Source organism: Betta splendens, chromosome 19 (assembly GCF_900634795.4).
Source record: "Betta splendens chromosome 19, fBetSpl5.4, whole genome shotgun sequence".
Taxonomy (NCBI): Eukaryota; Metazoa; Chordata; class Actinopteri; order Anabantiformes; family Osphronemidae; genus Betta; species Betta splendens.
The window spans coordinates 8,264,180-8,291,044 of NC_040898.2; the positions used below are offsets into that span (position 1 = coordinate 8,264,180).

General features: G+C 43.6%; 1 protein-coding gene across 13 annotated transcripts in view; it reads left to right on the plus strand.

Moving 5' to 3' along the window:
• The first annotated feature begins 8 nt into the window (after positions 1–8).
• Positions 9–26,865, plus strand: part of LOC114845613 (rho GTPase-activating protein 23-like) — a 29,436-nt gene continuing 2,579 nt past the window's right edge. The window contains exons 1-24 of one of the 13 annotated variants that reach the window (XM_055504500.1): positions 15,655–16,343; positions 18,460–18,651; positions 18,903–18,933; positions 19,160–19,255; positions 19,390–19,468; positions 19,551–19,611; positions 19,913–21,341; positions 22,271–22,435; positions 22,657–22,765; positions 22,922–22,961; positions 23,068–23,205; positions 23,408–23,716; positions 23,791–23,852; positions 24,014–24,120; positions 24,409–24,521; positions 24,604–24,756; positions 24,847–24,925; positions 25,051–25,124; positions 25,210–25,299; positions 25,397–25,522; positions 25,627–25,671; positions 25,787–25,880; positions 26,497–26,521; positions 26,792–26,823. In XM_055504500.1, the coding sequence (XP_055360475.1) occupies positions 16,110–16,343; positions 18,460–18,651; positions 18,903–18,933; positions 19,160–19,255; positions 19,390–19,468; positions 19,551–19,611; positions 19,913–21,341; positions 22,271–22,435; positions 22,657–22,765; positions 22,922–22,961; positions 23,068–23,205; positions 23,408–23,716; positions 23,791–23,852; positions 24,014–24,120; positions 24,409–24,521; positions 24,604–24,756; positions 24,847–24,925; positions 25,051–25,124; positions 25,210–25,299; positions 25,397–25,522; positions 25,627–25,671; positions 25,787–25,880; positions 26,497–26,521; positions 26,792–26,816 (3,876 nt within the window). In that variant the 5' untranslated portion in view covers positions 15,655–16,109 and the 3' untranslated portion in view covers positions 26,817–26,823. The other 12 variants (XM_029133823.3, XM_029133822.3, XM_029133819.3 and 9 more) reach the window with 12 other exon arrangements.

Consider the following 26,865-nt stretch of genomic DNA (forward strand, 5'->3'; position numbering starts at 1 on the left):
AGCAAGCGTGGGGAGGAGGAGGAAAAGGAGAGGCAGCGGGCGAGCGAGCGGGCGAGCGAGCGAGCAGAGTGAGCCCAGATTACAACCGACCGGATAGAGACAGGACGAATGAAGGGACACCCCTCGTCTGCCCGGACAGATTTTTCTCCTGTGTGAGTTTGTAAAGGAGGATAGAGGGCTGCACACAGGTTGTGACTGGAGAGTGTGGAAAGAAGGACGAGGACGGGGAGAGTGAGCGCCTCAGAGGACGTGGCTGTCACACGGGAGCACGGCAGGAGGAGGACGTGATGTGTGTGAGCGCGGAGGTTGGGAACGCGGCAGCGAAGCAAGCCACTGAGTGCGTGTGTGCGTGTGCGCGTGTGCGTGTGTGAACCCTCACGCTTGATTCCCATCAGCATCACAACAAAGCAACGCGAGGTCCCTCAAACCATGCTGAAGACCGGGAGCCGGCCGAGGTCCAGCTGAACACCATGGCCCAGGTGAGGGGACGCCCACACGCACATGTCGCCTTCAATAATGCATGTCCACCACTATTACTGCAACACAAGTTATTAAAATGGATGAGCACACGGAGACTCGCACTCAAGCTCTCAGCGGCTGATGTGCCGCCGTCTGTCTGAGCATCAGGCATCAGGTTGACCACAGCCATCGCAGTAGGAGTTTGTAGTTCCGCAGAGAAGCCATACAAGCAAAGGCACATGTTTGTTTTGTATTGGCTTTGTTTCAGTTGCAACTGTGTAAGACTGACGTGCTTAAAGGTATTACTGCAACTTTACAGTCTGACAGTCCTGAAAACAAGACAAGTCAGGATTCTGGGAGTCTGACATACATCATTACTGAGAAATCATGTAATGTTTTTGATTCTGGACCAAGTGGAATAAGCAGATTTCTGACTTTGAGAGAGTGGTTGTCTGTGTATTTGCTCATGTCATTCAATATGTTTGTGTCAGTACAGTATCTACTCTAGTATGTTGGTTGGAGGGGCCCCATGTAGACTCTGGCCCAGGGTCCATGTTATGAATCTATGTCCATCTCTGAGTCAGAGCAAAAGCCAATTCAAGATGTAGCCGTTAAACAAAGCAGGTAAACAAACCCTAACACTTCTACTGCTTTGTGTTTAATAGTCAGTTTGGAAAATATGCAGCGAGTCCAACTTTCTGCAGATAGAGGTCCTCCCTCCTTTCTGGGCGCTGACAGCTGGTATGAGGCTCTAGGGTTTGGGTTTGTGTTTGCAGTGGCCACGCCTGACTCATCACTTTACTGAACCAGCAGGGGGATCTGAGGTGTCAGATGAGACACTTTTTGTTAGCGCTCAAGTCGTTTCACTGAAGACTGTTTCAGCCCTTGGACTCATGGGACTGTCTCTGGGAGCAAAGAGGAGGCTGTGTATGTGAAGGCATTCAGCAGAGTTTGATTCAGTTTATTTTATACTGTATGTGATAAGTCTTTGTACATTTGAGACAGAGTGTGTGCTATTTGCACTGTGTGATGCAGACGGAAAGAAAGTAAAAAGAGGGAGAGGTCTGTGGGGTCATTATGGTGTGGATGTAGAGGACAGTGTATCCTTTAAAGACACTAATGGAGCATTGAGCAGCATAAAGAGTTTCTCCATTGTGTGTGTGTGTGTGTGTGTGTGTGTGTGTGTGTGTGTGTGTGTGTGTGTGTGTGTGTGTGTGTGTGTGTGTGTGTGTGTGTGTGTGTGTAAATGTCAGGATATCCTGTGACCAGACAAACACAATTACTGGAGCAAATAGGCTGAGGAGGAAGAATGAAAGTCTGTGGAAAAATACTATATGAAATTTCTGACATGCTTTGATTCCACTGGATTATTTGCTTTTTTATTGTAGTCGATGTTATGACTCATCGGGAAAACAGTGATTTGCTTTGTGAGAGTGACTTCAGGCACATATCACTTGAATGTTTGTTTGAAAAAGAGCTGTTGTGATGATAGATTAATTAAGCTATAAACAGTCAGAGCGCTCATATTAATATCACTATTAAACAATTCAGGAGACATTTGACGTAGTGATGTAAATGTCGAGAGTTCATTCAGTGAGAATTATTTCTACTAAACAAGAGCATAATAAATCTTTCCTAAAGTGCTATATATCACACTATAGCGTGAATTGAGGCATTTCAGGTATGTTTAAAAATATGCATCCTGTGTTCACTGCGAAACGAAGGAACAGGTTTTTATGAGCTGTCGCCTGCGTCCACTCTCACTGAGCTGAGACGTCCAGCATGGACGCCTCCAGGCCTGTCTGTCGTCTTTTAGGCGCACGTGTACTCTAATGGCCGGCGTGTAGGCTCCACTCGGGTCTCTGTCCTTCCCACGTGCTTCTGCTGAGCTTAGTTTAATAAGTTGCTGGGAGCTGAGAGGAGAAAAGTCTGTTGCAAAAGTTCCAGTGAGAACAACACACACCTAAATAGAAGCACGTGTGCGTGTGTGGAGCACAGACGCACTTGAGATGCAGATCCATCTTTGCATCCAGGCCTGTAATGGACGTGCAAGCAGCAGACTGCCTGTTATCAGGCCTCTGCAGAAGACAGGGGAAAGACGCGGGTGTGGGGGGGCAGCAGAGGGGGAGGGGACAACAAAGGAGATACCAGCACAGGGTGGGGGTGACAAATTATAATGACAATTCCCCATTACTGCGTGCTCCTCTAATGTTTTCATGTCCCACACAGATCGGTTTGATCACATTTCTTCATGTCCTGCGTGACATCGGTCAAACTGTGACGGGTCCTAATGTGGGTATGAGCACAAAGGCCTCTGTGGCCTCTAGCATCTAGTGTTTTTCTATTATCTTTAGGAGAAATATGCTCCAAAACCAGCCGTAATGTGGAGATGATGGTCACGACTCATGTGATCCAGACTCACTGAACAAAAACTCTTCCCATCAATCCACTACCGATGCTCATTCAGTTCCTCGGCATCAGCGGTTTCAGTCAGTAGCTGGTTATATTTCACACCTACGTAGGTTTTTATTGTAGCCAGCTAACATTTAGCAAAAAGGTTACATGTCATATATTTATAATGTATAAGTTTTTCAATTTTCCAGTGATGCAGCCTCAGAGGAGCATACTCCAGAAGTGAACATTTGCTGTCACATCGCTCTCTTTTTTTTAATAGCTCACATGGGACAAAGCTCAGCTGTTCTCAATCTCAGGGCATCTTCTTCGCTCCACTGCATTCTTTCTGACTACATGTTCCTAGTTTGACATTTGTATGTTTTTTTGCTGCACACAGAGTTGAGATGAGAACTTGTGTGTGTGTGTGTGTGTGTGTGTGTGTGTGTGTGTGTGTGTGTGTGTGTGTGTGTGTGTGTATGTGCGTGTGTGTGTGTGTGTGTGTGTGTGTGTGTGTGTGTGTGTGTGTGTGTGGTGTGTGTATCTGCAGTTACGTAATGTGGTGTCCACTATCCCCAGCCACTCTCACTAATACAAGAGCAGCACCATCTATCACACACACACACACACACACACACACACACACACACACACACACACACACACACACACACACACACACACACACACACACACACACACACACACACACACACACACACACACAGAGGCAGTGTTTTAGCAGCTGCTCCTCATTGTTTGCCCATGAATTCGGGCGTTTAGACACAGTTCGCCAGACAATACGGTGAATTTGGCGCTGCTGATTTAATGTGCGAGGAATGTGGTGGTGAAATGAAAACGATCCCTGGGACGGCTCTGCTTTTGTTTCCCGCGGACTCGGGTTTTATTTTCATCGTGTCTCTCCTCACCGCTTGGGTTTCCTTCCAAACAATTTCGCTCCAGCTGCCACAAAGTCACTGAACAATAAAGCATTTCATGCCACAGACCATGTAAGCACACATGAGAACATGCATATATGTTTATGCGTGTGCCTGTATTTTAAAAGGCTGTGTGTGTGTGTGTGTGTGTGTGTGTGTGTGTGTGTGTGTGTGTGTGTGTGTGTGTGTGTGTGTGTGTGTGTGTGTCAATAGCCTCCCGCCCGTTCTCCGCTCTACTTCATTCAGCTATGTCAGAGCTTTAAATAGAATGATGAAAGCCTCACGTCCGTGGAGTGTGTGTATGTTTTCACTCCTGCCCTCATAATAGGTTTCCTCCAGAGTGAATCTCCCCGAGGGTCCTCTGATGTGTACATGTGGCATGAATGGGAAACAACACTTGCCTGTCGGAGTTGTCTTCAGCTCACGCTCCCCTTTTATCTGTTCCGCTGTAGCTACTGTGCGCACCTGCAGCCTTTAACCGAACAAATGGGAGCATTCCCCTTGTTTGCTGCCCGACCTGAAGTTAAACATTCACTCAGATTGTGATTGGATTCATTTTCACATCATATGGAATCCGAAGGAGTGCGCATGTGTGTGTGCCGAGCGGTTGTAGGGTTTACAGTCCTGCAGATTAAGGCTGTTGTGTAACGGTATGTGGGCCTGTGCTTTGTTGGATTGATATGTGCTGTGGGATTAAGTATATTCCTCCTTTGAATGAATGGAACAAAGCAGACTGCTTCCTGTCATCATCATCAGCCACTTGTGTTAGCAAGCATTTTTTGGCCTTCAAAGGATGTGGAAGATAGACAATTCGCTCATTGTATCTCCAGTGAACTTTGGTGAAACTTTTCCTTTCACATGAAGTTAGGACATGAAAGTGTGAGGTCCTGCTGTGGCTGCGAGTGGCTGACACTAATGCGAGTGGACCGCTCTGTGGAATAGAGTGTCTCCCCGAAGCCGCGCGGCTCTAATTCAATGATAGGTTCCCATTTGATCGGGCCGGGGCAGCGCATCCATGGGGAAAAGTTCAAGCCAGACCTGTGTGTGTGTGTGCATAGCTTAGGCCGTTCATCCATCACTTCCTCTCTTCTTTACTAGGGTCCCCGTGAGGCGAAACAAGTCGCTCGGACGCTTCCGTTCGCGAGCGGCTCACAGCCAACCCGCTCTCTGGTGGCCGCCCGGCACCACTGCATGTTCCCTCCATAGCTTCGCTGAGGATTACATGGATTAGATGTTTAGCAAAATCTCCCAGTGCTGCTGTAAATAGACAGATGGGTGTGTCCCCCACCCTCCCCCACCACGCAGGCACACACACATCAGCCTCTGCGCTGTCAGGCACCACCACACAAACCTATTACCACCTAACAACAAACTATTGAAGCTTAATTCATGAATCAAAACTATTCACAGGCTGAAAGATCCTTTCATTTACATTTACGCTCCAGCCTTGAACCAAGCTTCACCCATTTCTACTAATTTCTCTGTAAATAGTGATATTAAGAATAAACAAATGTTAAAGGTGCACTGAAAACAGGAGTAAGAACAGCGGGTTAATTGAAGGGGGAGGGGATGGAGGAGGTCACAAAGTACATGAGGAGAGCGACTGGGGGATGATGGCAGGACTCAGAACCTGCATCTCTACAGACCCCCTGCAGAGGGGATGAAACTCTTTTCAGGACAAAGCCAGATTAGGGCCTCCACATATGTACAGCACACACACAGGTCCCCTCCTTCCTCACCATGCTGAAAATCATCACTTTCCAACACAATATCTAGATTAACTCCTCATCAGACTTGTTTTTATTGAAGTGGGGGTGTTGGGATAAAGGGCAGAGGACTGCTGTATCCCTGACTGAATTTTTTTTTTTTGTGTAAAACATTTTTGAAGAAGCTAATGTCTTTGGATGTTTTAGGATCAACAAAGCAGCTAATCTCTTCTAATGGAAGATCAGATAATGTAATTCTAATAAATCCCCAAACTGTTTCTATTTGTTGTTTTGTTCAACTTTTAAAAAGACAAACACTGACCCAACAGAGCAGGAAAAAAAAGTGAGAACTGATTGAATGTGTGTTGTATGTTAGAGAGGTGAAAATCTTTCTTGTGATTTTATGTTGAGGGAGGACAGTGATTAGACTAAATCGAAGACTATAATAAAAACCAGATGCTGGCACAATTTTAGATTTATTTGTGCATTACATTTTCCCTTTAAAATAGTCACCAATGACAAACTGCATGGTTTGTTCACATCAGTGCACAATGTCTTGATGGGATCATAGAGAAACATATAAATTATTTAGATTTTCATTTATGTCACACATGCGGCTACTGGCCAGCAGAGGGTGTGTGAGACGTACATTCACTGTTTCAGTCTTTTGCTCTTTCTTTCTTTATGCACTATGATTTGATTCCATGCTATTATATAATCTGTGTGTATGCGTGTTGTAATCTGTGGAGTGAGACACAGCCCCACTGCTGATGCTGCATTCAGGGACAGAGGAAGCGCTGCACACGCACCCCTATATTGCACACACAAACAGACACTTTTTTAAAAAATGATTTAAGTAACAAAGTTAGAGAAAGTGTCACAGCATACAAACTCACAGTGATAACCTGTGATCGGTATGCAAATGTGCCACAGGGGGCGGGGTCATACAAAAAAAAACAATGTAACCATTTGCTGGCAGGTCTTAAACACACTGCATGACGTCACCATTGTATAGTTCTGATTGCTGCGGCCACACCTTTTTGTTGTGTTTGGATGGGCCCAGCTGGCATCATTCTGCAGTCAGGACCTTCATCAAGCGCGCGACAACGAGCTTACTATGTTACTATGTCTTTGAAAATAAAAGTTTACAATTACAAAATAAATCAATTCTATGATGATAAATGTACAATTTAGCTGTTACAATCACAGCCCTTGGCACAATTTTGCAAAACGTTTATTTGGACTGCTCAAATTATATTATATATAATATATATTGGGATGTGTGAACGTATTTAAGTAAATATCAGGTTAGATACAGTAGTTTTAAACTGCTCCATGCTTTTATTTTTGTGACCAATCTGCCCCGTTTCCGCTCCGCACGTGCGCGGCTATGGCGCGTGACGCAGCTCGTAGCGGGACCGTTGACGCCGGACAGAGGGAGAGAAGGAGCGCTCGCGCGTTTACGCAGCCCCGAACTCGCTACCAAGCACAACACTCGGGAGACACGGCGAAGCTGAACAATGTGGACAGAAAAGCAGTTTTAACCCGTTTCTGCGCCGCTTGACGCCGACGACACGCCGCGAACCCGATGAATGGAGTTGCTTTTTGCCTTGTTGGGATTCCTCCTCACTCAGACGCTGAAGTAAGTTCAAACTGAATAACTCCTCTGTGCTGCGACCCAAAGTATGACCGCTTTAATTGAATTGAATTAAATAGAAGTTAAAGTTGCGTCCTTTTAACCTTTAAAGTGTTTTTCCTTGTTGTCAACCTTCAAAACCTTATATTTGGAGATGCTAATCAGTCCATTAGCCTTTACGTGCGTTCTGTGTTAGCTAACTTGTTTAAATCATTTACGTCATTTTCTATTAAACAGAACCTGGGCGTCTCATACAAAGCCCGCACGTTGCCGGACACTACATGATTGCGCTGCTTTCTTACTTTCATACTGTACCTCAGCGCGTCACGGTGTCGTCCGGTAACACGCTCCACGTCCGCAGACTGCGTTTGCACCTGTCTGCTGTATGACGAACGATCCGAGTCTGGAGAGATGCGGGTCTGCAGAAAACACGTACAGTTTACGGACCTGTCAGGGTCTCATGCAACCCGCTTAACACAAAAGTGCGAGCTGCAGGCTGTTCATCCATATAACATATGTGAATGAATAAGTGATCGCTCCATGCTGGTTCAGACCAGATACCGGCGGCGATGCATGCGACACAAGAGCAAAGCATTCAGCAGCAACCCGTTTGCTGGATTCTGTAACTAACGTGCTTGTTTTAGCGTGATATTGGGAAATGTGGCGCATACTTTCGCCGTGCCCGTTTGGAGCCCACCCCCCACCCTGCAAACTGCAGAGATGAAGTATGGGTGGGTGGGCAGTAGACAATAAGAAACTGAGCTGGAATGTATTTCCATATGGCAGCCCACATATGCACAGTCCAGAACAGAGGGCACATTGTAGTCGTTGGTATTCATTTAGTGGGGACGAACTTGTTACCAATCATCACTAGACATTTTTCTTGCATTACCCACATTTTACAGCACAATGTTCTCCACTCTAGGCGTATGACTTCCTTTCTCTGATCAGTTTACTACGGCGTGGGTCTGTCATAGACAGGGTATCATCACTCTCATGCGTGATGCTCTGCTGATCCTGCTGCAAATCAGAAGCCCAAGTTGCATCTTGATTTTGTCTAATAGCAGCCCATGTAGTCGAATGCTTCTCATGTGTGACTTATTTATGCCTGTAATGCCCACACTGTTTCCCCACTCTGTGAGATTCTGTGAGTTCAGTGGAGCAGACTCATCTCGCCTTATATGTCCTGCAACAGGCCTCCGAGCTCTTCCCTTCATCTGCAGTTAAGGGTAATGAGTTTCCCTTCATGTGAGCCTGAGCAAACCAGCAGTATTTCTCCAGCACACTGTGTTTTCTTCCATTCCATCCATAGCGAACGCTGCAGCTGAGGTACATGAATCTGCATTCGTAGAGGTGGACGTGACAATCTGTCAAATGCTTCTACGTGCACTGGGATTAGCCCAGTGCTCACACCGTTTTACCAGTACTGACGACAAACAGAGGAGTATATTCAGTTTGCTGGCTGCAACGACTGCTTTATGTTTTTAATGTGAATGTTTTTTACTCAGGAGTTAATGAATGCCAGGCTCCAGCTCTGGTTGTTGTGTCTATCCACTAATAGAAGTTCTGCAATATCGCTAAGTGACTTTCCCTATCACAATGATTAAGTGGTGCAGCTGTAACAAGTGCTTACGTGTGATGCATTAGAGAGTGTGTGTGTGTGTGTGTGTGTGTGTGTGTGTGTGTGTGTGTGTGTGTGTGTGTGTGTGTGTGTGTGTGTGTGTGTGTGTGTGTGTGTGTGTGTGTGTGCTTGACTGACTGAATGGCAAAAGGGAGGGAGGGTGGTTATGTGTGTTATGTGTGAGTCTTGCTATGAAATGTGTGACAATGGATCTCTGTTAAACTGTATGTTTGTGTTTGTGAATGAGAGGAATGATGTAGGTAGATACTGTGTGGGTCAAGGTTAAAAGGTCAGACTTGGCCTGCTCAATGTTCTGATAGTTAATGGTTCCCAACTAAACCCATTGTGTATGTGTGAGCATGTGCATCTTGTGTGTGTGTGTGTGTGTGTGTGTGTGTGTGTGTGTGTGTGTGTGTGTGTGTGTGTGTGTGTGTGTGTGTGTGTGTGTGTGTGTGTGTGTGTGTGACAGTAGGGGGTGGGGGTTACAGTACTTTCCACACAGTGGACCATTCTTTTTCTAACAGGTGGGCTGCTAAGGAATGTCTGTCAAAACTTTTATCTTGTGAAAATGTACTTTATAATATATTTATAAAAGAAGCAGAGTTCAGTGTGACACTGGGATTTTTAATGCTTATGAGATTTTAAAATGTGGTCATAAAAGTGTAGAGATGATTTCTGGATTTCAAATACTACACTTTAATATTTTAAAATATACTTAATTATATAATGCATGTCATGGATACACTGGGTGCATTTTAACCTTAATCTTTCTATACAAGAGGAACTCCAAACTACGCTGACTACTGTAATAAACATAGCAGCACAAAACACTGTTATCATAGTATATACACAGCCAAATGCAGTTCTGCTGTTTGTTACAGAGATGGGGCATATCAAAGCCCGGAGCTCCGTCTGCCTCCTACTGATTTCATCATTTCCACATGTTTCTGAGCAAAACACAGAGATCCGAAAATAGACTAAGGGCCTGTCAAACGTGCCAGGTCAATGGAAGGCAGAGCAACTAATGCAGCTTACCAGATTCAAAACACGAGCTGATAAAATGAGCTGATCATCCTGCCACAAAGTGTCTGCACATGGATTATTCTTTCTCTAGTTTCGTAAACAGCACATTGGTTCAGATGTGCATTTATTCTAGAACACTTTGATTATGTGCAGATCAGAAAAAGGGCTTGTTATCAATGTGTGTTAGCATGTTTTGCTGTTGTTTCCTTCCTTTCTGACTGTGTTGTGTTCTTTGAACACATCAACAGCCGACGTGTTTTGTCCCAATGCAGTTCCAGAGACACTGAGCTACTGTCAAAAGGGAACAATAGTCGTACAGATTTACCCCGGCTGAACCAGGGTCCGTGCTAGTAAACAGTAAAGAAACTGTCTGCAGAGTTGCTCATGCTTGAATCAGAACAGTCTGATGTTACTCAGAAGTCTGTTTTTAGGGCACAATAAAAGAATTTGATTACCTTAGAATTTGCTTTGCTTTCTTCATTTTAAAGTTATATTTCATTTTTACTGACTATTAGAAATGATAAAAGTGCGCTTTTTAAGGAAACGTGTTTTTGAACTGTGAAGCTTGTTGGTCATTCAAACCTGGCAGCTTCTGGGCAAGACTGATGTTATTATTGCTGTTGAGAATCGAGTTATTATAATTGGGATTATTGAAAATAATACTCGTATCAGTGTGTATCAGTATGAATAACCACTAGTCTCAACAGGCTTTACATTCTGTGTGAACTACAAATTCTCTGTATTTTGTCTGGTCCACTGAGGAACAATAGTAAAGTGTTAGGATTCAGGATAGTTTTGTTTAAATAATTAGGGTTTAATCAAGGTCTAAATCAAATAACAGTGTTTGTCCCATTTTGCCAAATAGCTAAAAAATAAATCAAGAAAAATAATCAGCAGATTAAAAACGTAAAATAATGACAGAACTATTACTCTAGTTCAGTAACTTCCAGTCTCTAACATATTTTTCTAAGCCTCAGGAAGTGCCAAGTAAAATGGCTGCTTAGTTTCTGAAAAGTTGAATGGCTGTTTAAATGAGTTATGTACTGTAGCCCACCCTGGGCAGAGCTGCTGTGTCTCAAATGGAAACAATCAAAGAAAAATGATATTATTTTTAGCTCGGAACAATTTTCACAGTTGACTAAAAATAGGTCAGTTGGAGAGCTTCTCTCTGATTCATCAGTGTGCATGTGCTTCTCCTCATCTACGCGTCCAATCGGGTGTAATCATACTCACGTTAGTATGTTTCGGTCAGTGCCTTTATGTATTTATCACTTACAGGCCAAACATTTAACATCTCAACAGTTTAGCATCATGTTCAAAAGACAAGAAAAACACACTAACAGCCTTTTCTCTTATCCACACCTGGAATTTGTATGAGTTTCTTTCATATTGCTTATTTTGTTTCATCGGCTAAAATGTTACTTTAAAAATGTTTACTCTTTATAAGAGAGGCAAATTAAAAACTAAAATATTAAGAAGAGATAATAACTGTTGAGTGTTTTTTTCGTTCGTAAATTCTTAAATGCAGTTCATTACTGTCAGTGAACATCTTAAATGCAGTACTGCCCACTCATGGCTGTAAAGTAGAATGAACATAAATGAATTGTTGTCGCCTGCTTAATGTGTGCATGTGTGTGATGGCTTCCGGGCATTCACTGTAGGTGGTCCCTTTTTTTGTTTTTTTAAATTACATTATTTCTATATTATAAATATGTTGGTGGCAAAGTAGCCTGTTCCTATGGGTTGATGAGTGAAATGCTCAATGTCAACGGTGTTCCTATTGAGCTGTAACAGGTTAGAGGATTTCAAATGAGGGAGAGTGTTCACATGCAGTCATGACCTATAAAGCTAGTGTGATTTCAAAGTTAAGCATGTGTGTTGTGTGCTGTTTGGCTCACTGACCTGTCCCATGGGTTCCAGTGTCTCTATTCAGTGTGCTCCACTGCTGTGATTGTGACTTTGGCTGGTGTCATCAGCTCCAACCTCCTCTTTATCCCTCTATTTGTTCTGACCTTGTATATTCCCTCTGTCCCTCAGCCTCCGGAAATAGTAGCGTTCATGAGAGCTGTCTTACAATGAATGCAATAATGTCAGAATGAAAGCTCACCCAAAACAGAGCATTCATAAAAATTATTTATTCACGTGTAGTATAAACTATTGTTTAGAACAGACTCATGTATGAAGCATCTTCAACAACTCTTTTCTGTAGCAGTGAACATGTAGTCATTCATACAAAGACATACACCTTCAATGGTCTAAGCTTTGTTTAAATGCACTTATTCTAAGGTGTGTTAGACAAAAGCATCTGCTAAATGAATGTTACATAATTTATGTCACGTTAGCTTCTTTGAGCTCATTGTTTAACTTGTTTTCTGCTTCACTCTGAATGAAACCTTTCTTTCAGCTGAAGGAAGCAGCTGTCCTCAGAGATAAGGCTCTATTAAGCCTCTGTCCATTAACTGAAGGACACAGTCACAGTTGGGCAGGTCATTTAGAGAGAGATGTGTTATGGAGAATAAACCTAAGGATCTAGAAAGGCATTAAATTAGGTATCTTCTATCAACTTTGGTTATGATATTACATATCATACTAGTGTTTAAAATGATGATGTCAACTCTAATCCCTCAAATACTGATTAGTACTTTCCAGCACAGTAATACTGAGATATGTTGGTGTTGATCAATGATTAAAATGATTATTGTTTCTGTAGTATGAAGTATAAAAAACGTCTTCTATCATTTCAGTCCATTAATGCAACTGTCGTTTTGCTTTCCTCTATTGACTTTCATTTCTCATGGCTCCTTGCACACTTCACCGTGCCTCTGTGACATGATTTGATTCTTGACTCTCTTTCTTACAGGGGCTATCTAGTCTTCTCTGTGCTCCTCTCAGGTCTTAGTGGGTGTTTCATACTGGCCTTTCATCCTCCCTCCCTCCCTCTCTCTGTCTGCGTCTTCTTTTAGACTGAGATTCTGGCTGACAGATCTCTATTTACATTGCTCTCTGCTTTGTTCTTCTTCCCACTCATCCTCTTGTTCACTCCCTCTCTAGACTTAAGTACTCACTTGATCCCAACTGCGGACTAGTTATAAGTTTACAGCTTATGTAACTGAAGTGGCTGAATTTGTTTTACCAAAGAATGGGGGGGGGGTGCACAAAAGCAGAAACCACATATACAGTAGCGGCCTCAAAACAAAAAATACTGAAATCAATTTAACTACTCCATTATTGCAACGTTTTTTATAGATAATAATCAGATAATATTTCTTTCTTTCTAAGTATCAGATAAGACTTGAAAGTAATTTATTTGTTATAATGTAATGATAAAGATGCAAAATCAAAACTTCCCTAATATTTGAGAGTTCAGTCCATCTGTCTGTCTATTCTAATTGCTTATTCTTGCCAGGATAAGGCAGGTTGCTGGAGGCTTTCCCAGCTGTCACAGAGCGAGAGGTAAAACTGAGCTTAACCAGTTAATGATGAAAAGCTAACATTTGCAGTCGTCCTGTTATGAACTACTTTTAATGTGGTTAGACTATAAATGCATTTGCTCCAGCATTTATAATAAAGCATACATGAAGTATCTTCAGTAGACTACTTTAGTGGAGGATGGAGTTTCCTCACAGTCAAATTCGCAGAAGTCCCTGCGTTTATCCACCTGTCCACCCATACTAACCATACATAAGGCTTGACCTGGTTCTAGATTCATGTCCAGCAGAGGGTAGAATTCCACAAGCAGGCGATAAAGTTCAGTTGCCGTTTCTCGTCTCCATTGGTATCTGCTGTGTTCTCCTCTGCCTTCCTCACATTCTGGGGATTCACTGGGGATTGTAAAGACTTTGACCCAAAGGTGGTGTGCTGTCTCTTTAGGTAGCATCACACGTTCTCCAGCTACATCCTGTTTCCTGCGCTATATTCCTCCCCTTTCACTGATATGCCTTGTCTTTGTTGATCCAATAAATAAATACACACATTTCATTACTTATCTTATTATATGTGTCATCTTAGTGGGGTTTTATTTTTGTAGCATGAAGGGAACTGCATAGAGATTTGGATAGAAGCATCCATCATCAAGCATCATGTGCTTTGCTGCCCTCATACTCGAGGCGTAAAGGATACGGGCGGAACAGATGCATATTCTCCTCTGACTCACATCATTATGTTATTTTTATTCTGGCATGAATCCTCACAGTTAAGAAAACACTTTAAAATACGCTGATTGGTGCTTTTCCAAAGGTTTACACTTCCAGCCTGGGTAAATAAAATTAAATAGTGAGGATTTACTTTAAAACCTGTAATACACAGAATGAAAGGGATAAATTATGCAAGTAAAATGAGTAGAAAGGAGTAAGGGAATTAAAGACCATAAGAGGACAGAAGATTAGAGAAGCAGCGGAAGATGTTTTCATGATGTCAGCCTTTTTTAACGTCTCTATATCCCACTGCTGCTTCTTTATCTTCACTTCCCTTTTCTCTTACTGTGTCATTTTAGCTGTTATCAGTTGTCACTGTTAAAGAAGACTGAGTGGCTGACTGCAAAACTAGGGCCACTGTGGAGGGCGAGCGGAGGATGGACACGTGCACACACAGTCTGACATTCACAGTTTTTTATGCAGGCTGACAACAGGCTTATAATCGTCTTCCACCGTCTTAGTTACTTATACGTATGCACATATATATTTAGAGCACTTATTGTGTATACTGTATATTGTGTATAATCATTTTTTTCTGTTTTATTTATTAGCAATTGCTGAACAAATCTATATTTTTTGCAAAGACCAATAGTTCTGACCTGTTTCATAATGACTTATATTATTTTTAATGCTGTTAAGTATGTTGTGAAATGGCAGTGACATACCTAATCATCAAAGCTCTAACAGACATATTAACCAATATTCATTTACACTAAAACTGGATTTGATAAAAACAGTATACAGTAGATATATAATATATATCACATGAATAATCATACATATCCTGATTTGTATAAAAATGCTACTTCATCTACCTGAATAAATGATAATGACTCTAGAACACATTCATTTTCAATAAGATCAGGTCCCGTGTGGCCAAAGACAACTTGTAAAAGGCCAGGTTAGCTTTTTCTCATCTCACTTTAATAAGCCTGTGCTGTATATTTTTAGTGTATTTACACAAATAATTTATAATGTTTGTTGGGCACAAATAACATCAGCCAGCAGGTCGTGAGTCTAAACAGAGCAGACAGGGACACCCAGCACAGACAGGGAGAGAGTAACATGGATTTCTGCTCAACCAATGGGCTGGACGAAAGGATGAGAGGAATGTGACTGAGCGAGAGCAAAAGAGAGAGAGAGCACGGGGATGTCAGCAAATTAGACCTAAGGCAAAGGGAGAGAATGGGAAGAGAGAGAGAGAGAGAGGCATGGTTGAGAGGAGAGAGGACTATACTTAGACAGCAAGAAAGATAGCCAGCCACAGCCAATTGTGCACTACAGTGCCAGAATGGAGCGGTGATACAGTGGATCTCTCAGCAGCAGCGTGGGATTGTTTTCATTTTTAAAATCATTTGACTGTAGACTCAACTCATCTGGTCCGGGAAGAGAATTCAACTGCTCCGCGATGGATTTGTTTCCAGAATACAGAGACAAGCCCTAAATTTAAGCCAAATCACATGGCAGCAACAAACCACCACTTTACTGAAATGGTTATGCTTTTTTGGACACGGGGTCATTGCTGTTATGAAATCTTTGAAGAGGACTAGTTGAAATTGGAGAGGAATAGTCTTGTCACCTAACCGTGGGACTGATGCTATTCCCCTTTCAAAATGCAAGGATGCTATCAGAGCTGAATTTATCAAAAATCGTGAAACAGGCTAAATTAAAGGTGAGAGAAGGCAAAAGAAGCTGAGATTTATAAAATGTCTGTCATTAGATTTGCCTTAAATTTCACATCAAACCCAGATTAGAAAAAAATAGCAGAGGCTTAAGATAATGTACACTGAGCAAAATACGACTAATGAAGTCCTACCAGAAACTGTGCTTTCATTGGCATTGACTGACATCTTGGCTTCAATCTGTCTTTGAAACAATGAAACTAACTGATGATTTACTGAAATCATGAAGTTCTCAAGCTAAAGAATCCCAAATTAACACACTCAAGATGTGTCGTACGAGCTGATTGTGATGCTGGAGTAGTTGACATATCGCGTGTTTCGCATTGATCTTCCCTCACTGCAGCGAGTCAGGCAGTGATTGTAAAAAATGTGACTGGCTGTAGCGGTTGTATGATCGGAGGCTTTTTCACCCCTGGCGTTGGGTTAGTGCCGTTTCCGTGTTCAGCATCAGAGCATGTGAATGTGGCGATGCTTCACTATGCTGAGGGTGTCGGGCGTTGCACCAGCTCCGTCGGGCCACGAGTGGCGGTTTCAGTGTTCTGTCGGGGTGGACTGTAGCGATGCCGAACCTCGCTGTATCTGGCTGGCGGTTTTACGGAGTGTTTCACCCCATGCCTCACCCCGGCTGACCCCCATTGCGTCACCAAGAAGACGGGGCTCCCGGAGGCTCATACAGCGACATCGATTATCCTGGGTAAGAAAGGAAAGTGTCACTTTGGCCTGTAACTGCCAGGATGTCTTTTTCCTTATTTAAAATTTGGTGGGATAGATAAATAATAAACCTAAGATTAATTTGAGTAGTCTGGAAATACCATCAAATGTGAGCAAAAACTAATACAATGTTGACTAACACTGTGTGAAAAACAGCCATGCTTGCTGTGGACTAATACAGTAGGTTCTTATCTTCTGGGTAATTTGAAGTGGACAGGTGTGCTTTAACCTTTCCTATCTAACCTTGTATCTGCCCTTATCAGAACATTGTACTCTATGCTGGTTTGATTAAGTGGTGTAAGTGTTAGTATCTCTGCGGAAAATGTCAGAAGCAAATTTAATAATGGCCGAAGAGTCAAATGGCCATTACCAACCTGTCACCGCCTACTGTCTAGGAGTAGATTTAGCACTGTGTGTGTGTGTGTGTGTGTGTGTGTGTGTGTGTGTGTGTGTGTGTGTGTGTGTGTGTGTGTGTGTGTGTGTGTGTGTGTGTGTGTGTGTGTGTGTGTGTGTGTGTGTGTGTTCGTGCCATGCCTCGGCGCCTCCTCTAGGTGTTATGCAATGTAGCGCTGAGGAGGCCTGTTGTGTGGTTGAGGGGAAGGAGATGATGCTGACGCTCCCACTGCATCGTGTGTAGTTTTATATAAAATCTGTGTGGATGTGGACGTTGACGTGGGATTGTGTAGGGTTTTGCCTTAACTGTTTATCATCTGTTCAGATTGAAGTCAAAAATCACACTCCTGTCAACACACAACGCTTGTGGTCTGTGTGTGATGGGAGAGAGAGAGTGTGTTGTAGTTCAGCCTGTAGTTTACACGTTGTGTGTGAGTATCTGTCAGTTTGCATTATTTGATCTCCCTGCAGTTTGGATTAGTTTTTTTTTTCCTTTTGTCACTCTCAGTACAGCTCATTTTACTGTGTTCTGATTGTCAGATGACCACAGCTACTGTACTAAATTATTTTGATGCTCAATAAGTGTTTAACATTCAACATGAGCAAAATAAAAAAGGCTAGTCCAGGAAAAACTGGAACGATATGCAAACTGGTCAGGCATAGACTGTGATGAGTTAGTATGTGGCAGCTGACATATGCTGTATATGTTGTTGTTTGTGGGAAGATGAAATGAATCTGAGCTGACTGGCTTTCCTCTGGAAACTAGTGCGTCTCCACCCTACTCTCCTTGAAACTATTCTTAGAGGCGGAGGTTTCCCTAAATCACACCTTTGAAGGACACAGTCATCCTGTTGTTTTTTTAACTGGCTGGAGTCTGGTTGAAGGGGGTTTACTTTTAATAATGTGATGTATGTCAGTTTGTCGAAGGGATTAACAGCCCTCTCTGTATGGTGATTCTGTGAATCTAGTCGAGGAGTAAAATGGCATTACACTGTTAGTTGTAGCTAGTATTTACATTTACAATATAACACAAAACGCGCAACAAAGCATTGACGTACATTACAGTACAGGAGGCCTAGTTATGTCACACCTAGGGCTACAAATACCAACTATTACAGTTAGTTACGTTACTAAAAAGCTCATATTTAGCCAATTCAAAAACATTTCAATAAACTCCTGTGCTGATACAAAAGTAAATCTCTGCCAGGGGATGCTGTTAGTCATACCCTGTGAAGGTGTGTGCTGCCTTTGTCCATTGTTCATCTATTTTTCCACCTCTGTATTTATGAGCTCTAATAGGTTCCAATTGTTCCGTGCCAGTTATTCATAGATGGTCTATGTTTTTACCTCAGCCATTGTTGGGTGACTGTGATAAATGTGATTGTAGGTTTCCTTCTTGAAGAGAGGAAGTATTAGAGAAATTCCTGGCATCGGTGGAATTCTGCTCTGATTGGCTATGGGCAGCTACTTCGGTGACTTGACCACATCTACCCACGCACACTTCCTATTAAATATATTTAACTTAGAATGGATCGCTCAGTCGCACGCAGAACTGCAAAGGCACCAGGAATGAATGAGATCTGAGATGTACATGAGACAAGACTCAGATGGTAGAGTTTTGTTGGTGTTGCTTTCTTCTCTTTTGGTTAAGAGGAATGTTAGGTGTTATTTATTACAACCATTTTTTAATCCTTTCTCCATGACAGGCTAAAGGGCGAAGGGATGGCATGGTGTCATCTAACGAGAACAGACGCCGTCCGCTGTCATTGGGTGAGGTGGAGGGCATTTCGTGGAAGGGCCTGCGGACCATTTTCCTTCAGAAGAATTCCCAAGGATTCGGCTTCACTTTGCGTCACTTCATTGTCTATCCGCCAGAGTCTTCCCTTCACATTCTCAAGGTGAGTGGGCTGTCTGGTCGTAACCCGACCAAAGAAAATGTGACTTGCTAGTTATTGTTATCACCTAATGTTATTAGACTGTCTAATTTCTTTATCTGGTAGAAGCAGAATACTCTGTGAATCTGTGACAGAGTCAAATAGGCACACAAATGAGTCAGTCAATCTTGAGTAGAGGGCTGGGTTCCATATGAGCCAAGCAGCGCCTCCCTGTGGTCCCCTCCTCTAAAGTCTGCCTTGTGTTTGTCCTTCAGGATGAAGAGAATGGAAATGCACTTGGGAAAGGTGATTTTTTTTTAAGATTTGTGTTTCTAATAACTTTATCAGCAAGACATTGCAACAGTCTAGATATTAGGGATCTCATTTGATAGACTATTGTATTTTTATAACAAAAACTGCATGTACAAAGGGAACGTTTACTCTGTAGGAAGAGCTGATTTGAATTTGTGGACTATGTTTGTTTCTTTCACTCCAGTAGAGTTTTGCTGAATTCTGCGTGTCTGTGTTTAAGCAGTGTCTCAGCAGTCTCGTTTGGAGCCAATGGACACCATCTTTGTGAAGAGTGTCAAAGAAAATGGGCCTGCCCAACAAGCTGGACTGTGCACAGGTATACAGAAGTAGAGGGGAATGCATAAAAACACAGCACTGCAACATGTGTGTTGATGTTTAGGGACATTACGTAATAGGCATGATGGAGTTTAATGTGTTATAAAAATGGGGAAATCATTTTGTTTACTCCAGGGGACAGGTTGGTGAAGGTGAATGGGGAAAGCATTCTGGGAAAAACTTACTCTCAGGTGATTGCGCTCATCCAGAACAGGTGAGAGACTAGTCTTTATGGATATTATGTCATATTTGACCTGTCGTTTGTATTGTTCATATATTCTGGCCTTTTTTTGTAGTGAAAACATTCTGGAGCTTTCTATTATGCCAAAAAATGAGGATGTGTTGCAGTTGGTAAGTGTGAGTATTATCGCTCTTCTATTTTCTCTTCTTTCCTTCTCCTCACCTTGATACTTTATGAATCATTTAGCTAGGGCAAATACATCAACGTAGAGCTCAATAAACTTAAAAACAGTCGTCTATACATGCTACGATTAGTGTTGGGTGTACAATAAGAATAAAGGTTTTATAATACAACAAAGAACACTTAATAGCTGCATGGTGACACTGAATGTGCCTCACTGCCCTTGCTGTTCCTTCCATCTTTTTATCCTTTGTTTTCTCTGACATCATGCCCTAATCTTAACCACTTTTTCCACAGGCATACTCCCAAGATGCTTACCTAAAAGGCAATAAGCCATATGCAGGTGAGGCCCAGAACCTCCCTGAGCCTCCACCACTCTGTTATACTTTAACTAAGCCCAGCTCCGCCGCGCCACAATCCAGCCAGAGCCTCCAGAGCCCCGTTGACAACTGGCAGTGCCGCTCTGGCCCCACCACGTCCCCACTGGACAACCACCTCCCTGCTGCCTCCAACCCCACTCCTGAGGATTCCAGCGGCAACTTTGCCCCCCCTGGGTGGCACCGCGGCCGCTCCTCTTCAGCCATCAGCGCGCTGGACTTTCACTTTGCTAACCACAATGCCGCCATTGCCTCCGCAACTCTGCCTCCGCCGAGGAAGAGCAGCCTGCCGGCCTCTGCGCGCGGTCACGCAGGCTCCCTCTGCCACCAGGCTCTGTCAGACTGGTATTACAGCCAGGCTGAGGCAGCAGAGCGCATGTCTCCTCGCGATCGCAGTATTTCTCAGGATCGTTTAGCAGAGCTGGGGCTAGGTTTGGCTCTTGGCCCTAGACCTCCGACTGTAAGTGCATCCACTGCAGAACAACGCAGAAGAGAAACCTTAATGCACCACCACCAGGCAGCTGCTACCTCCCATGACTCCCATTGGCTAGGGGGCTGGAGTAGCATACCAGGACCAGGAAGCAGGTCGTGCTCAGAGAGCCTGCTGGCAGCCTATGCAGAGTACGAGCACAACTATGGGCGCTCTGTGGAAACCCTGGCCCAAGCCTCAGCACTGGTCTCACCACGCTATGAACACATCTCCCAAAGCCCTCAAATGACCAAAATTAGCAAGCCGAAAGACCAGAAAACCTCAGGGGCCCATCCGCACCAACCAGTAACATCTCCTGTCTCAACCTCCTCCCCAGTGCCTCCCAGTGGCAGGCAGTCAGGACAGCAGGTGGCTGAACCCCAGACAAGGCGAGTAAGAGAGGAGGAGCCAATGGGCTACAAAAGTTACAGTCCTTCCTTCTCTCGCAAAGCTGGTCACCTCCTCCAGCAAGCACACTCATTTAGAGAGCCAACCTACAGCGGCCCCCACCTCAGCAAGAGCCCCAGCAGCAGGGCCATCCCTGCAGAGAGTGATGGAGGAGTGGTACCCAGGCCCCAGTCTACGCCTGCGCTGTCTGCATCAGAGGACGACCGAGTCCAGCTGGGTGATAACAGGGAGGTCATAATCGTGAAGCAAGAGGTGGTTCTGAGACAGAAACCTCCTTCAAGCCGCCGGACCCCTGTTCAGGCTATTCAACATCCCCATTACACCACCCCCGTGGAGTCACCTGAGCCCCCTGGTCGGACACCTTCACAAGGGACCCCGTCTCCCGTGTCTGTGGGGCCTGGCACCAACCGTCGGACCAATGGTAGCCTGGCTGAGCATGCGTTTGATTCTCTGTCCTCTATCCCCTTCATAGGTTAGTGGTCCTTCCTCTGTAGCTTACACAAGTAGTGTATGATTTAAATACATGTTTGAGTATGTGTTAGTGTTAGTGTTATAGATTGCCACATTACTGCATCTGTTGCTGCAGAGCTTTGAAATATTTACTGCAAAGGTTTAGGTGAGCCTTTAAAAACACACTTAGTTTTAGGTTTAGGTTTAGGATTAGCATTTAGTAAAAGATGTACACAACAAAACATCAATACAGGACTACTCACATCAACATCAGTGGACATTCCGAAACTGCTGCTGTGCTGTGTGTCAAATGTAATGATGCTTGACAGCTGCAAAGTCATCACTACGCAGCACGAAACCTTATATATCAGTCACTGTCATGTCACTTGTCAAGATACTGTGTAACAACACCCCAGCAGTAAAACACACCAATGGCCTGTCTGATCTTTACTCTCAATCCTCTGCATAAAAACACTCACATTATTCAATCAGAAACTTGCGTGTCAGGTGTTGACATATAGACCCACACGACATTCATGCTCATGTATCAGAGTGAAGAGAAGCAGCATTTGTTGTAAACCAGTCAAACACAGTATATTAGTTCTCAGCGGTCTTACCTATCTCACCATCATACGATAACAGTGTTGCATAGTACTAGTATAGCACTACATAAGCATAGTATCCATTATCAGGATGGTTCATGCCATGCTTCGCCCTCTCTCTCTTTCTCTCTCGTCCTCTCTCCTTCCGTGTTTCTCACGTTTTGCTTAGGCCACTGTGTAACTAGTGTCCAAAAATGTTGTGTTTTACATTTGTCCATGTATCTGCCTTAGATCGATTTAACTGTTTTAACAACCGGTTCCCTACCTGTGGAAAGTGTTTTTGTCTTGTCTTTGTTTGTCCCTCACCTCTCACGCTTTCTATCGATCACCTGTGATGACAACCTTGCAGATGAACCCACCACTCCTAGTACTGACCTACAAGCCTGCTATGTACCAGCCTGTTCTGTGGTGTCCAGTTCCCATGCCTCAACTATGGCCACCCTCACTTCCATGTCTGTCTCCCCCACTTTTTCCTCCATCTCCCCCCTTGTTCGACTTCGTTCTCAGGACTGCAGTGAGTTTTCCTCACACACGCTGCTGTTGTTATGCAGATGCAGATCATTGCACGAACAAAGAAATGGCTTCCTGTTTTTAAATGTAGCATGCATGTGTTTTGCATTCAGTTTTTTTACGTGATTGTGTAACCCTCTTAATTCATCCACCTGGCTAATGCCCTATACTATGGTATGTTTTATTTCCTCTCCTGTCTCTTATTTACTGACTTTGCCTCCTCAGGCAGCATTAAAGGTCGGAGGTCATCCTACCTGCTAGCCATCACCACGGAGAGATCCAAATCATGTGATGAAGGCCTCAATACCTTCAGGGAGGAAGGCCGAGTCTTCTCGTAAGTCAGAAACCCACGTAGAGCTGCTTTCTTTTCAAAGACGTCTGCAGTGCCTAGATGAATCTTAATGCATCATATACAGCATTTTGTGTACACTAAGCACAGTCATTGATGAGTGGTGCTGTTTTTGTAACCTGTGTGCTCTCTGTTCCACAGCAAGCTGCCAAAAAGAGTCAAGAGTTTTTTCACTGATGGAGTGAGTTGTTATAGTTGTTAGACTGTATGTAAAATATGCATGTGTACATTGCAGTTCCAACAACCAAGTGAACAGCATACCTTAATAAACACAAACTGTGTTTCAGTCTCTAGAGAGCCTACGAGCTCAGGAGGAGGCCCGGTCCAAGCGCCACTCCACCTCTGAACTGGGAACCATCACCTTCAGTGATGTTCGAAAGGAGGGTTGGCTGCACTACAAACAGATCCTTACAGAGAAGGGAAAGGTATAACACACTGTGGTCCAGTGATACACTAGCTTACTACAGGTACAGGTAGCAAGTGACTGTAGCTAGTCAGACAAAGCTTTATATAGTATTTCCAGACACAATGCTGTGTTATGTGTACTGTAACAGTACAACTAGACCACCTTCCTGTCCCACATTCATTACATATTGGCCTAAGTCTTTTTCTGTCTTATCTCTGTAGAAAGTTGGTGGTGGCATGCGGCCATGGAAGCGAGTCTTCTCTGTGCTGCGTTCCCACTCGCTCTTTCTCTACAAGGACAAGCGAGAGGCGGTGCTTCACGGGGCAGGCGCAGGCCCCTGTCAAGATGAACATCCCCCAATCAGCATCCGCGGTTGCCTGATTGACATCGCCTACAGTGAGACCAAGCGTAAGCACACCCTAAGGTTGACCACGCAAGACTTCTGTGAGTACCTGCTGCAGGCTGAGGACAGAGATGACATGCTGGCCTGGATCCGGGTTATCAGGGAAAACAGCAAAACCGACAACGAGGTTCATATCTAGTATACACACACACACACTCCACTTGCATTGTTATTTTCACTAATTCTATTAATTTCTTTTAGGAGATTGGTTTTTCAAGACAAGCTCTCATCAACAAAAAACTAAATGACTACAGAAAACACAGGTCTGTATTGTGGGTTATATTTAGGTTCCTTATGTCTGTGATAAAACCTTTCTAACCTTTTGAATATAAGATTGTCAGAAACAATAAATTGAACTCAGATCGTTTTGAAGACTCAGAGTTGAAAAAAATGAACCAATGAGTTTACCTGAGTCTTCATGCAGTTTGACAGGTAACAAGACGGACTCCTCCCCAAGAGCCCATCGCATGATGCCCCCCTTCCTACTGGCTAAGACCGATAACACTTCACTGAACCGATCCTCCAGGACTGGTGGGTGTCATTTCCTGATTGATTACCCTGATTTCACTGTCACCATCACGTCACAGTTGTCATTTGTCCCATAGTCTGATGTTGCAGCAACAGTTTACGTCAGTGAACCAGCAAAGACTTCGATTGTAACATCTATTGCTGTACATGATGTTGTTATTATATCTATTGATACTAAATATGTTAAGTCAGGTTACTCTACAGGTATTCATTTAGCATAAATAAAGAGCAAGTGTTACATTTACTGTACATGTGTCCTCATCCTGTGTGTGTGTGTTTGTTTTCACTCAGATGACAACAAGGCGTTGTGGGGAATCAACATCATGAAGAAAGCCAAGAAGACAGACAGTCCAAAAGCTTTCGGTGTGCGACTGGAGGACTGTCAGCCTGCTGTCAACCATAAAGTGAGTGGTTCTAAAGAATGACACTAAATGACACCTCATCTCCACCACCCCTCTGGTCTTACATTGCTCTCTTGCTGCACAGTTTGTGCCTCTGATAGTGGAGATGTGCTGCGGTGTAGTGGAGGCGACGGGTTTGGACTACACCGGCATCTACCGGGTGCCTGGGAACAACGCAATGGTGTCCAACCTGCAAGAGCATCTCAACAAGGGCATGGACATCAACACTGCAGAGGAGGTGCAGAAGACAAACACGTTTGGCGTGTTCAAGAAACACTATTGTGCACCAGAAATACTGAACCCCACCCCCCTGCTTCTATCTCCACAGAGATGGCAGGACCTAAATGTAATCAGCAGCCTGCTCAAATCATTCTTCCGCAAACTGCCTGAGCCTCTATTTACTGATGGTGAGGTCATTGATTCAGCTATTACATATAACATGATTATTATGCAGCATAAGTAAGGTATGCGTAGTAAATAAAAAAGATTGCTGTTTATGAAATCAGCTTTCATATGCTTTTTTTGTCTACAGACAAATACAATGACTTCATTGATGCCAATCGGGTAGAAGATGCGGAAGACCGTCTGAAGACCATGAAGAAACTGGTGTGTATCAAGTAGCAACAGATGAGTGATGAACATGCTTGTCATCAACTCCCTCTGTTGATACACATTTTTTTCTGTCGGCCAGATCCACGACCTCCCAGATTACTATTACCACACCCTCAAGTTCCTGGTGGGCCACCTCAAGAAGGTGGCAGACAACGCTGAGAAAAATAAGGTAGCCTACGTCTCTGTGCTGACCAGTGCAAAGTATGGGGCAGTTACTGTAATAACAATGGGCTCAGCCATGGACAACATTATGTAATTGTTTTCAGATGGAACCAAGAAACTTAGCTCTGGTGTTTGGGCCCACTCTGGTCAGGACATCTGAGGATAATATGACTGACATGGTCACCCACATGCCGGACCGCTACAAAATAGTGGAGACGCTTATCCTGCATGTGAGAACCTACTACGAGGAGTAGTGTACACCACCTTTTAAAGACACCAGGCCATTTAAAAACATGCAGTAATGCTGTTTTTTTTTGTTTTGCTACGTCAACAGTATGATTGGTTCTTCTGTGATGCAGAGCTTGATGGGAAAGACAAGGTACAGTATGTTGTTAAAGTGTCCGTCAGAATAAGCTGACACAGATTTTTATAGATGCTTGTAGTCTGCACACAGAGGTGTGTTTCTGAGCGTACATGTGTTTGTGTGTGTGTAGGCCCCAGAGGATAAGCGGGACATGCAGCCTGTGCCCAACATTGACCATCTGCTGTCCAACATCGGTAGACCGGGAATGCCAGGAGAGGCATCAGGTGAGGCCACATCCCAAATCATGGATAGATGAAGGTGAAAGGCAATCATAAAACAGTGAAAATGTTGTACTTTTATTATTGTCCAGCCTTCCAGCTAATTTCCACTAGACTGATGGTGAATGAGGAAGTGAGTCAATGGGAATATGCGGATACTAGAAAATAAAAAGGAAGTGGTTTGGGCCTTGGCACATTTTCTGTTTCTGCCAGCGGATTGCTTATATTCCCCCCACACTACTGTCAGTGGAGGATAAAGGCTGGGCTGCCTTTGTGAGCTCGTATTTGCAGAGCTTACAGTATTTACAGGTCACGCAGGGCTCTGGGTGTCTTCCCTAAAAGCACAATGGACACTTGCTGGATTGGTAAATTACACCTCCAGTGAATGTTTATATCATGTGTTTGTTTCTAATAAAGCTCCTGATGCTTGATTGTCTTTAACTCTAGCCTACTTTTCATTTGCTGCAACTTGTGTTATCCAAACGTCATTCAGCTCAATGTCTTTCCTTCTCAGAAGCTGTCTGTTCTATTTCTCTGTCTGTCAGTCTCAAAAATTTTTCCCACTTTTTCTCAATTTCTGTTTTTTTTTTTTCCTGGGCCTATCTGAAATTCTTCCCTCTAGCTCAGACACTGGATCACCCTCTTCGGTAGGAACAGGTCTCCTACTTCTTTGTGCTTGGTGTTTTACTGCACTTTTAGTTTGTTTGCATCAGCCTTGGTTTCCCACCAATTCACCATCATTCACTCGACTTTGAAGCCAAAAGACTCAGTTGTCTTGCTAGAGTTCATCTAAAAGTGGTACTGTATGCTGTGATTAGCCAGATTTCATAGACTCTACCACTCTAACACTGCTACTGTACTGTGCCACCCCATGTTCAGTCATGGTTCTAATCCACATCCTGTTCTTTCCCTAATAGATTCCACTACCAGCAATTCACTTAAATCAAAGGTAAGTACAAAATCTATATCTTGTACAATATTCCAGGAACAA